The 12746-nt window shown below is 42.0% G+C and overlaps 1 protein-coding gene across 1 annotated transcript in view; it reads left to right on the top strand.

The window, feature by feature from the left end:
* LOC137422092 (cysteine-rich secretory protein LCCL domain-containing 2) overlaps positions 1–12746 on the top strand; it is a 287763-nt gene that overhangs the window by 104315 nt on the left and 170702 nt on the right. Inside the window, exon 6 of the mRNA XM_068108843.2 lies at positions 12507–12607. Within this exon, the coding sequence (XP_067964944.2) occupies positions 12507–12607 (101 nt within the window). The remainder of the gene's footprint in view (positions 1–12506; positions 12608–12746) is intronic.

Genomic DNA, 12746 nt, shown 5'->3' with positions numbered 1-12746 from the left:
CACCTCTAAAATACACCAATAAATAAACATCACTACACCTCTAAAATACACCAATAAATAAACATCACTATACCTCTATAATACACCACTAAATAAACATCACTATACCTCTAAAATACACCAACAAATAAACATCACTACACCTCTAAAATACACCAACAAATAAACATCACTATACCTCTAAAATACACCACTAAATAAACATCACTCGACCTCTAAAATACACCACTAAATAAACATCACTACACCTCTATAATACACCACTAAATAAACATCACTTCACCTCTATAATACACCACTAAATAAACATCACTACACCTCTAAAATACACCAATAAATAAACATCACTACACCTCTAAAATACACCAATAAATAAACATCACTTCACCTCTAAAATACACCAATAAATAAACATCACTACACCTCTAAAATACACCAATAAATAAACATCACTGCACCTCTAAAATACACCAATAAATAAACATCACTACACCTCTAAAATACACCAATAAATAAACATCACTACACCTCTAAAATACACCAATAAATAAACATCACTACACCTCTAAAATACACCAATAAATAAACATCACTACACCTCTAAAATACACCAATAAATAAACATCACTATACCTCTAAAATACACCAACAAATAAACATCACTATACCTCTAAAATACACCAATAAATAAACATCACTACACCTCTAAAATACACCAATAAATAAACATCACTACACCTCTAAAATACACCAATAAATAAACATCACTACACCTCTAAAATACACCAATAAATAAACATCACTACACCTCTATAATACACCACTAAATAAACATCACTATACCTCTAAAATACACCAACAAATAAACATCACTACACCTCTAAAATACACCAACAAATAAACATCACTACACCTCTAAAATACACCAATAAATAAACATCACTACACCTCTAAAATACACCAATAAATAAACATCACTACACCTCTAAAATACACCAATAAATAAACATCACTATACCTCTATAATACACCACTAAATAAACATCACTATACCTCTAAAATACACCAACAAATAAACATCACTACACCTCTAAAATACACCAATAAATAAACATCACTACACCTCTAAAATACACCAACAAATAAACATCACTATACCTCTAAAATACACCAATAAATAAACATCAATACACCTCTAAAATACACCAATAAATAAACATCACTACACCTCTAAAATACACCAATAAATAAACATCACTACACCTCTAAAATACACCAATAAATAAACATCACTACACCTCTAAAATACACCAATAAATAAACATCACTATACCTCTATAATACACCACTAAATAAACATCACTATACCTCTAAAATACACCAACAAATAACCATCACTATACCTCTAAAATACACCAATAAATAAACATCACTACACCTCTAAAATACACCAATAAATAAACATCACTACACCTCTAAAATACACCAATAAATAAACATCACTACACCTCTATAATACACCACTAAATAAACATCACTATACCTCTAAAATACACCAACAAATAAACATCACTACACCTCTAAAATACACCAACAAATAAACATCACTACACCTCTAAAATACACCAATAAATAAACATCACTACACCTCTAAAATACACCAATAAATAAACATCACTACACCTCTAAAATACACCAATAAATAAACATCACTATACCTCTATAATACACCACTAAATAAACATCACTATACCTCTAAAATACACCAACAAATAAACATCACTATACCTCTAAAATACACCAACAAATAAACATCACTACACCTCTAAAATACACCAATAAATAAACATCACTACACCTCTAAAATACACCAATAAATAAACATCACTACACCTCTAAAATACACCAATAAATAAACATCACTACACCTCTAAAATACACCAATAAATAAACATCACTACACCTCTAAAATACACCAATAAATAAACATCACTATACCTCTATAATACACCACTAAATAAACATCACTATACCTCTAAAATACACCAACAAATAAACATCACTACACCTCTAAAATACACCAATAAATAAACATCACTATACCTCTAAAATACACCACTAAATAAACATCACTCGACCTCTAAAATGCACCACTAAATAAACATCACTACACCTCTATAATACACCACTAAATAAACATCACTATACCTCTAAAATACACCAATAAATAAACATCACTACACCTCTAAAATACACCAATAAATAAACATCACTATACCTCTAAAATACACCAATAAATAAACATCACTATACCTCTATAATACACCACTAAATAAACATCACTATACCTCTAAAATACACCAACAAATAAACATCACTATACCTCTGAAATACACCAACAAATAAACATCACTACACCTCTAAAATACACCAATAAATAAACATCACTACACCTCTAAAATACACCAATAAATAAACATCACTATACCTCTATAATACACCACGAAATAAACATCACTATACCTCTATAATACACCACGAAATAAACATCACCATACATCTATTATAATACACCAATAAATAAACATCACTATACCTCTTAAATTCACCAATAAATAAACATCACTACACCTCTATAATACACCAATAAATAAACATCACTATACCTCTATAATACACCAATAAATATGCATCACCATCATATTTTAATCGATCAAACGCATATGGTTCGCTATGTATGTGTGTATGTGTGTATGTATGTATGTATGGCTGTGTTTATATGCGATGAAAACGTCTTCTTCTTCTTCAAATAAAATTACCACCCTCTTAATTAACCCTCTTAATTGCGTTAAGACTGCTGACACCCCTCAGACCTTTGATGACCCTTTAATTCCCCCCAAGACCCATCAGACCACCAAGACCCCTGAAGACACAAAATACCCAGAAGACCCAAAACACCCCGAAGACCCAAAACACCCCGAAGACCCAAAACACCCCGAAGACCCAAAACACCCCGAAGACCCAAAACATCCCGAAGGCCCAAAACATCCTGAAGGCCCAAAACACCCCGAAGGCCCAAAACACCCCGAAGACCCAAAACACCCCGAAGACCCAAAACACCCCGAAGACCCAAAGACCCAAAACACCTCGAAGACCCAAAACACCCCGAAGATCCAAAACACCCCAAAGACCCAAAACACCTCGAAGACCCAAAAAGACCCCGAAACAAAAAATACCTGGAAGACTCTTAAAGACCAAGAAGAACCAAAAGAACCTTAAGACCCAAAAGCCCCTGAAGACGCCGAAGACCCAAAAGACACCGAAGACCCTGAAGACCCAAAAGCCTCTGAAGACACCAAAGACCCAAAATACCCTGAAGACCCAAAACACCTCAAAGACCCAAAATACTCTTAAAGGCCCAGAGGATCCAAAAGACCCTGAAGACCCAAATGGCCCTGAAGACCTAAAACACAATGAAACCCAAAAGGCACCGAAATGGTCAAAGATGCCTACCACTCTGAAACGACATGTGGTGAGGCGCGCGGAGCGTGCCGAGTCACGCTTGTACCTCTAAAATACAACAATACATAAACATCACTGTACCTCTAAAATACAACAATAAATAAACATCACTATACCTCTAAAATACAACAATAAATAAACATCACTACACCTCTATAATACACCAATAAATAAACATCACTATACCTCCGAAATACACCACTAAATAAACATCACTATGCCTCGATAATACACCAATAAATAAACATCACTATACCTCCGAAATACACCACTAAATAAACATCACTATGCCTCGATAATACACCACTAAATAAACATCACTATGCCTCGATAATACACCAATAAATAAACATCACTATACCTCTAAAATACAACAATAAATAAACATCACTATACCTCTGAAATACAACAATAAATAAACATCACTATGCCTCGATAATACACCAATAAATAAACAGCACTATACCTTTAAAATACACCAAAAAATAAACATCACGATACCTCTAAAATACACCAATAAATAAACATCACGATACCTCTAAAATACACCAATAAATAAACATCACTATACCTCGATAATAGAACAAAAAACAAGAAAAAGAGCAATCAGAGATTGCAAACCCTAGCCAGGATATTTTCAGTGGTTTTTAAGGCTTTTGTGTTATGCTGGCCGAACAAATATGGTGGCCGAACCACGTGACCGATGACGTCATCATTATTTTTTTTCTAAACTAATTTATTCCTAGATTATGCTCGAGAAATTTCATCTTGATAGGATGAAGTTTTGTTTGTGACATCATCCTAATAGTGTTAGGATGAAGTTAATGACATCATCATTAACATATTTTATTCCCCATGGAGAGTTCTTTACAATGAGCCATGTCTCCATTTTTTCTATTCAGTGCTTTCCGAGATATAGAGGTGCAAAGTTTTTCGAATTTTTCCAAGATGGTGGCCGAACCACGTGGCCTATGTCGTCATAATTATCATTTTAAAATTATATGTGAGTTGCACCTATGGTGAAAATTTCCTGTCAATCAGACCCAACGTTTGCAGAGAAAATCATATTTATTCTGTGCTGACACAAACAAACAGACAAACAGACCCAAATGCAATACCCTCTCCCCCGGCGAGGGTAATAAACATGTATGTGTGTATGTGTTTATGTATGTACTACTGTGTTCAAAAAGTATCCGACCTTTATTTTTCGTGCGTAAAAAAAAAAGAAGCTCGGGAGGCGTTCATTGGTGCACGTATGTAGGCGATCCTAATGCGCACGCGTGAATTTTTTCCCACCTGCAGAAGCTGTCATTCGACGGCAGACCGCCGATGAGTGAGGACATGTAAGTGAGCGCCGTCGGATTTTCGTTTTTAACAAAATGACGGAAAAACTTGAACAACGCTACTGCATCAAATTTTGTGTAAAGCTTGGCGATTCCCAAGTGGAAACGATCCGCAAGATTCAACACCGTTCATTCCATTATGAAGGAGGATTTGGGCTTCAGGAGAATCTCAGCGAAGTTCGTACCAAAGCTGCTAACGATTGAGCAGAAGCAACTCCGTTTGGAGATCGCACAGGACATGCTGGAGACTGAACAGCGATCCCAGCTTCCTCAACACAGTGATCACTGGCGATGAGTCCTGGGTTTATGGGTATGACCCAGAAACCAAGTTGCAGTCATCACAATTTTTATTTTTTTGTATACTGAATCGAGGCTCGTGAAAGAGCTAACATTTACTTCACAAACAAATCGACCAGACAAACAAAATACACAAAAAGAGGGAGCGGAAGACAAGATGGGGAGAAAAGAGGAAGCACACAAACACAACATCCGAGAGCAGGGAGATGTGTGGAAGGGAGAGGGCCCGGGGGGAGGAGGCATGGGAAGGGGGGGGGGGAGGGAGAAGTTTAAAGCACAAGGACACCAAGGACTTCCAGGACAGAAGTTGGTATTTCAAAAAGTGGAATTGGGGTGAAATTAGCGGGGGTAGAAAAGATCAAGGTTTTGGATGGGGGAAGATAAGAGATGGTGGTGAACAGCTGTTTTAAAGACTTGGAGGGTGGAGTGGGATTGAAGAGACTGAGGGAGTTTGTTCCAGAGGCGGGAGAAAAGAGGAATGAAGGAGTGAAGGTGAGATGAGAGTCTTGATTTTGGCAGTTTAACCAAAAGAGGGTTGCAGGCAGATCTTGTGCGACCTGTAGGAATATTTGCGGGACAGAGCCCAGAGAGAGCTGGGGGGGCAAGGCCAGAGAGGAGTCGGTAGAAGACGGAAAGATCACCAACCTGCCTGCGGTGAGTGAGTGAGAGGCCCTCGGAGATAGCTTCATCGCGGGAGATTCCAATGATTCTGAATGCTTTGGTTTCAACAGCGCGAAGGTGAGCTAGGTGTGAGGCAGGAGCACCAGCCCAGAGGGGAGAGCAGTATTCCATTGAGCTGCGGATGAAAGCCTTGTATGTGGTGAGGAGCTCAGGTGTGCCAAGGAAGGACTTCGCACGACGGAGGATGCCCAGTCGGCGACTGGCTTTGGAGGCCAGATTTGAAATGTGGTTTTTCCAGGAAAGATCATGGCAGATAGTGAGACCCAAAAGCTTGAGTGACAGAACTTCTTGGAGAGGATTATTCAGAAAGTGGATGGGAGGGTTGTCCAGTCGGTCTTTTCGGAGAGACATCGTAAGAGTGTGAGATTTGTCAGGATTGAAAGACATGTTCCACTTGTTTGCCCAGTCTGTGATTTTGTCAACTTCTGCAGAGAGTGAGGAGGCTGCAGACTGCCGATCTGAGGGATGAAGAATGGAGCGACAGAGAGTAGAGTCGTCAGCAAAGAGATAGAGAGGATTTTCAAGAGAGTCAGAGAGATCATTGATGAAGACCAGAAAAAGCACAGGGCCCAGAACACTGCCTTGGGGAACTCCAGCCTGAACAGGAAGAGGAGATGAGAGAAACCCATTCAGGGCCACACGTTGACCGACTAGAGAGGAAGTCCGCCAGCCATGCGTGGAGATTTCCATGGATACCAAAAGAGGAGAGTTTGGTGAGCAGAGCGGGGTGCCAGACTGTATCGACGGCACGTGATATGTCAAGGGAGACTGCTCTAATTTCCTGTTTGGCATTGAGGACCTCCATCCATTGTTGAGAAAGCAGAAGCAGCATGTCCAGAGTGGAGTGTCCAGGTCTGAAACCAAATTGATGATCAGAGATCAAGCCATTGGAGAAGAGGAAAGATTTCGTATCTGAAGCAATGATGGATTCCATGACCTTGCTGATAATTGGGAGAAGGCTGATTGGTCTGTAGTTGCTGGGATCTGTTTTTGCACCTTTTTTGTGCAAAGCGGTGATGTTGGCAGATTTCCAAGCAGATGGAAGATGAACTTGAGCAAAAGAGAGGGTGAAGAGAACAGAGAGAGGGAGTGAAAGAGCGGAAGAACATGATTTTAGGACCCGTGGGCTGATGCCGTCAGATCCAGTTGCAGAATCAGAGTCGAGGGTTGACAGACACTTTTCCACCTTGTCAGGAGGAAAGGACACAGAGTCCAGGAGCAGCTGGGTACGACTGGGTACGGTGGGTACAGAGAGGGATGGGTTTGGGACACAAGATTTAGAGGCAAACACAGAGTTGAGGCATTCGGCTTTTTCACGTGCGGAGTCAGCCGTGTGGCCATTTAAGGTGAGGGAGGGGATGGAGGGGGAACAAACACCAGAAAGATTTTACCAGACGCCACCAGGATTTGGAAGAGGGAGACAGATAAGAGAGTTCGGTCCTGAGGACGGAGAGATATTGTTTCCTGGCTCTCCTGAGGGTGGACACACACTTGTTTCGGGCTTTGTGAAAGGAAATGAGATTTCCTTCCGTTGGATTTGCTTTCCAGGAGACGAAAGCAAGTTGTTTCTGGGCAATAGCCTCACCACAAGATTCCGTGTACCATGGATGGGAGGAAGGGTATGCCAACTGAAGACGAGAAGGGATAAATCTGTGCATGAGAGAGAGCAATTTACTTTGGAAGAATTCCCAGGATGAGTTGATGTCAGAGGCAGTAGAGATGGGAGACCAGTCCAGATGATTGATGGCTGCTTGAAGACCGTGCCAGTTGGCCTGAGTGAAATGCCAGACTCGTCGATGCTGAGGAGGCTCTCTGAAAATGGTCAGAGAGATGTCCACTTTAACAAGCACATGATCAGAAGAGCCGATTGGAGCAGAAGAAGAGCAGCAGACATTTTCAGGGAAGTTAGTCATAACCAAGTCCAGAAGAGAAGATTCTCCGTTGACTGAGATCCGGGTTGGGAAATTGACAGATTGTGTCAGTCCCAGTGAGTCACAGAAGTCCTTTGCTGAAGAGCCATGGCTGGTGAGAGAGGTACCCACCCCCAGCCAACTGGCATGGTGACAGTTGAAATCACCACATATGAGGAAGAGAGAGTTGGGATGGGTAGATAGAAGTTGGTCCATATTATCAGACAGCGAGATGTAGATGGAGTCATCACTGTTTGGTGGACGGTACAACACGCATATGAACAAAAGGTGGGAGTGAAGGGGAAGCCGTAGCCAAAGGTATTCCTGGGGGTGAGGTGGAGAGAGGGCAGTGCAGGGCGAGTGAGGAAGAGTTTTTTATAAAGATAGCAACCCCACCTCCAGGACGAGGCTCAGGTCTATCATACCGGAGGAGGGAGTAACCTGGGAGAGATACCAAGGAATCAGAGACATCATGAAGGAGGAAGGTTTCTGTTAAGCAGATCACGTCTGGTTTGTCAGAAGCAACCTGTATCAGAAGTTTGAGCTGAAGTATCAGAAGTATCAGAAGTTTCCATACAGATGTGTATCAGATGTGTCAGAAGCACAGTTAAGTTTGAGCGAAGGCCCCGGATGTTTGAGGTCCATACTGTTAAGGAAGAGGAAGGGGGAGCATCGGATACAGAACAGGGGGAGGGGGGGGGGAGCGGTAGGGCAGGATGTGGAAGAGGAGGAAGAGGTAGGGAGAGCTGTTGCAGGTGTGTCAGAGATTACAGAATAGCTTGGAGAAAGGGAAGAATGGGGCGGACAAAAGGTTTGATGGTGTTTGGGTGATGCGCAGTGAGGTGTTATTTGAGGAGGGGGAAGAGTGAGGCAGAAGGTTGAGGAAGATGAAGGTGAAAGTTGGAAGGGGGAAGAAGTGGCGAGGACGCTTTGAGGAGGAGGGGTGAGAGGGGAGTCTAGGAGGGGAGGAGTGAGGGAGAGTCTTGGAGGGGAGGGGTGTGGGGGTAGTTTAGGAGGGAAGGGGCAGGGGGGGAGATTTGAAAGGGATGGGTGTTTGGGAAGATTTGGGGGGGAGGGGCAAGGGGGAAGATTTGACAGAGATGGGTGATGGGGAAGATTTGGAGGGGAGGGGTGAGATTGGATTTTGAAAAGTGTACGATTTATGGGAAACGAACATTTATTGCAAAATGAGTTTCTTGAGACATTCGAGTCAAAAATACGTTTGAGGACGCTGAAGGATGGGTGGAGTTCTGGAGAGTTTAGGGAATGAATGAAAGATGCACTGTAAGAGATGGAATTTTTTTTTTGAATGAATAGAATTGGTGAGCAAGTCGAAAGCATCCTTTTATAGAAGAAGTCGAAAAAAGTGTTATAGAATATGACATAATAATAAAGTTCTTCAGGGGACAGATGAAACATGTATTAACAACTTGATCACGTAATCTCGAACATGGTCGAAGAACGAAAGAACAAATAACGAAGAACGAAAGAGCAGAAGAACGAAAGAACAAATAAGAACGTACAAGCGGATAAGAACAGGGAAGGAAAAAAAAAATTTGTTTTTTTTTTGAGATTTTAAAACAAGGGAGTATGGGTGAAAAGACCGTGAAAAACAGAGACCGACAGTAGTTGCAGCGCGATCGAAGAACCGCTGAGACAAAAAACAAAAGCCTCAAGCCAAGGTCTGAGGACATGGTAGCCTACTACTACTGGCACTACACTAGGCCTCAGAATACACGATACGAAAAAAACCGACGATTCTGTACACAGGTATGAAAAACCAACACCAAGAAACCTATTAAAGTCACCCCAATAGGTGCATACACCGAAAGAAAGATAAAGATACGCCAAAAACACAAATGTGAAAGATCACTTAGCTTCGAAAGCGTGAGCGCATGGAACAGCTTCGAAAAGACGTGACCTCGCCGTGATCTCGCGAGAGCAATTGGAAGCATCCAACATCCCCGAGGCCAAAAAAAGCAAGGCAGGTCCGCAGCAATGTCAGTCATGCTGACCGTCTTCTTCGACTCCAGAGAAGACATCATGCGGAATGCGACGGACCAGCTGCGCGCCATCCCAAAAGAGGCGTTCCAGCGCTGCTTCCGACAGTGGCAGAACCGTTGGGAGAAGTGTGTGGCAACCCAAGGGGACTACTTTGAACGAGATTATTATAAAAAAAATTTTATCTGGATACGAGTATGTTTTATGAACAAAGGTCGGATACTTTTTGAACACACTGTTTGTTTTAGTGAATCGGTAGGTGGACCATCGAAGGACCGCCTTACACCCCTTGGCTGCACAGCTGGCCTCAGCCATCACGTTCCTGCTCGGATCAGCCCAAGCCATCTGCGGAAGAGTTATGCAGTAGTCGCAATAGTTATGCCTTCTATTTCAGTTTTCCCTTCAGTGTAAAGCAAGGATTATCAAATATATATCGAAAGTTGCAGCCAACAGCCATCACGGGCTTGGAAAAGGCCATAGCATGTATGCGCCTCAGGATGTTTGGCGTTCATGCCTCGAACAGCTTCTTTCTCCAAAATGATCATGTTGTTGTTGTTGTTACGGTAATGTTTCTTTTTTCCGAAGTGATCGTGTTGTTGTTGTTAAGGTAATATTTCCTTTTTCCGAAGCGATCGTGTTGTTGTTGTTGTTGTTGTTGTTGTTGTTGTTGTTGTGAAGGGAACATTGAGGTGTAATATTTTTTTTTCCGAGGCAATGATTACTTCAAAAACAAACAACATGTATCTGCACATCTTATTGTCATAACAGGATGATTCACAGTGCACACACACCTTAACCAGAGGTATGATTAAATTTATTCCACTGAGCTGTGTCTTTACAAACTGCTCCCTCAACTCAAATCCTTCCTGTCTGTTGTGCAGAAGTTCCACAAGCTCAACTAGTTATAATTGATAAATATTATTTGACTGTTATTCATAATACTGTCGTGTCCCCGGGGTTAAGACTCCAAGAGGACAAATGGCCGGAACGAGCTTTAACTCCGAGGCAAACTCGGAACCTTGGCAGGATTATCTTTGGCGCGTGTGGGAAGGCCCGAGCCTTATCTGATCGGGAACCCACGCAGGGGTTATCCGAACCCACAAACAAAGAAATGAAACAAGAAAAGTAAGATTCAACAAATAATTATTTAATGAACATAAATGCAAAGACAATAAAATGTATGTCAGGTAAAACTACAATTCCTAATTGAGACATCTCCACTCAGACTCATGTACAAACAAGTGGAAAAGATAATGAAAATAAAATGATTTGGCAATCGGCCGGCACTCAGCTTTGCATCCCCAAATGGCTGGTAAGGCTTGCTGGTTGTTCGTCGCATCCAAACCACCATGTGGAAAGCGTACAAAATGGCGCGGAGTCGCGCCCCTCGACGTCCCAATGTGAGGTACTTCTTGCGGCCGGTTCTCCTGAGAGTCCCTCTGCCGTCCCGGGGAAGCACAATGGGGACCCAGTCCACCACCCACACCGATTCGCTTCCTTGCGATGCCGACTGCCCCGAACCGCTCTTGCTCGATCTTTTTGCACAAGCTCACATGAGCCAAAGATGTGCCACCGCCTGCGACAAAGCCAGAGAGCTAACAATTCTGCGACTGCTCGATTCGCTGAATATAATGACAGACAGAAGTGAAATGCGACTGCCTCCGACGAACGCCAGCACAAAGAGAGACCAAAAAATGGTGAGACCGCGTTGTCTTGACTTCAGCTCTCGAATGTTCGACAATGACGCCACGATGTCCAATCACCGAGCGCTATCCCATCATCCATCGCACCTCCACCAATCACGAAAGCCGGGGCGTGGCCTCCTCCTCACGACTCGTCTGGAGGGGGGTGGGGGGGTCCAACCGTCGTTTGAGAATGTTCAGATGACGTCGGCGGTCGTGAGGCGTGATTTATGTGCCGATCGGCAAATGCTGTTTCTGTCGGCCCTGGCGGCGCCTTGAGCCCATGAGTCCATTAGTCCATTTACAGTGCGGTCGTTGTTTTACTGAGCCCTTGATTTCCTAGCTGGCCGAATGTAATAAAACCGAAGGCAAGACCACTGCAGGCAGATTACACATTGGGGAATTAATATTTGAGCCCTATAATTAATTAGCACCACCCCACACCCCTTATGGCGACATGCAAACACTCTTACCCGGAACGATGGCCTACTTACGTACACCGAGATGGGCTCTTCGCGGCATTTGGAGCATTCTAATCTAAACATTCTGAACTTTCTTAAGGTATTTCATTGTTTACCTCCTCAAACGTAACAATACATTTAGTAGTTATAAAGAACCACAATATTACTGTAAAAAGTTAATAGATAAGTATGGCGTGCTGAGGTATAAACGGTAAAGAACATTAATTACATGGTACCCAATTGGCGGTCCGCAGATATTTACCGTGACCTTTGCCGGTCCGTGGTGAGAAAAGGGTTAAGAACCACTTATCTACTGTACGGCAACAATCCATGTCTCTAATAATTTTGCATACATTATTTTGTGACTTAAGTGCATCTTCCACACGGTTCGTCCGTTATCAAAGCATTCAAGATGTACTAAACAGATCTAGTAACCATAATTAATTTATTTATTTTTAATTCCATATTATCGCTTAGCCATAGCGTAGCCTTCCACAGTCATGATGTCACTGGTTGAATGTATTTGTAAATCGATCACAATCAAAAGATGTATATATCCAAGTTGGACATATTTTCCCTTACCAACTGCTCTTACTTCCTATTTTACAGAGGAAACTGGATTGGGTTGGCACCATACAAGAGAGGCCCTCAATGTTCTCAATGTCCTCCCATCTACGGTGGTCATTGCCACAATAACCTTTGTTATCGTGGTAAGGCTACTAGCTTGTGTGATATCTATTTTAACGAGTCGATTGTGAAATGGATGTTCTTCTCCATTATTCCTTGGGTCCCAAAAGTATTGATGTTGTCTGATTATGCTGTTGGATTGCCCAGGTCATCTGTGAGCAG

Source organism: Myxine glutinosa, chromosome 2 (assembly GCF_964187855.1).
Source record: "Myxine glutinosa chromosome 2, kmMyxGlut1.1, whole genome shotgun sequence".
NCBI classification, from domain to species: Eukaryota; Metazoa; Chordata; class Myxini; order Myxiniformes; family Myxinidae; genus Myxine; species Myxine glutinosa.
The sequence above is the reverse complement of the archived record's forward strand: the minus strand, read 5'-3'. Positions and strand labels throughout refer to the sequence as shown.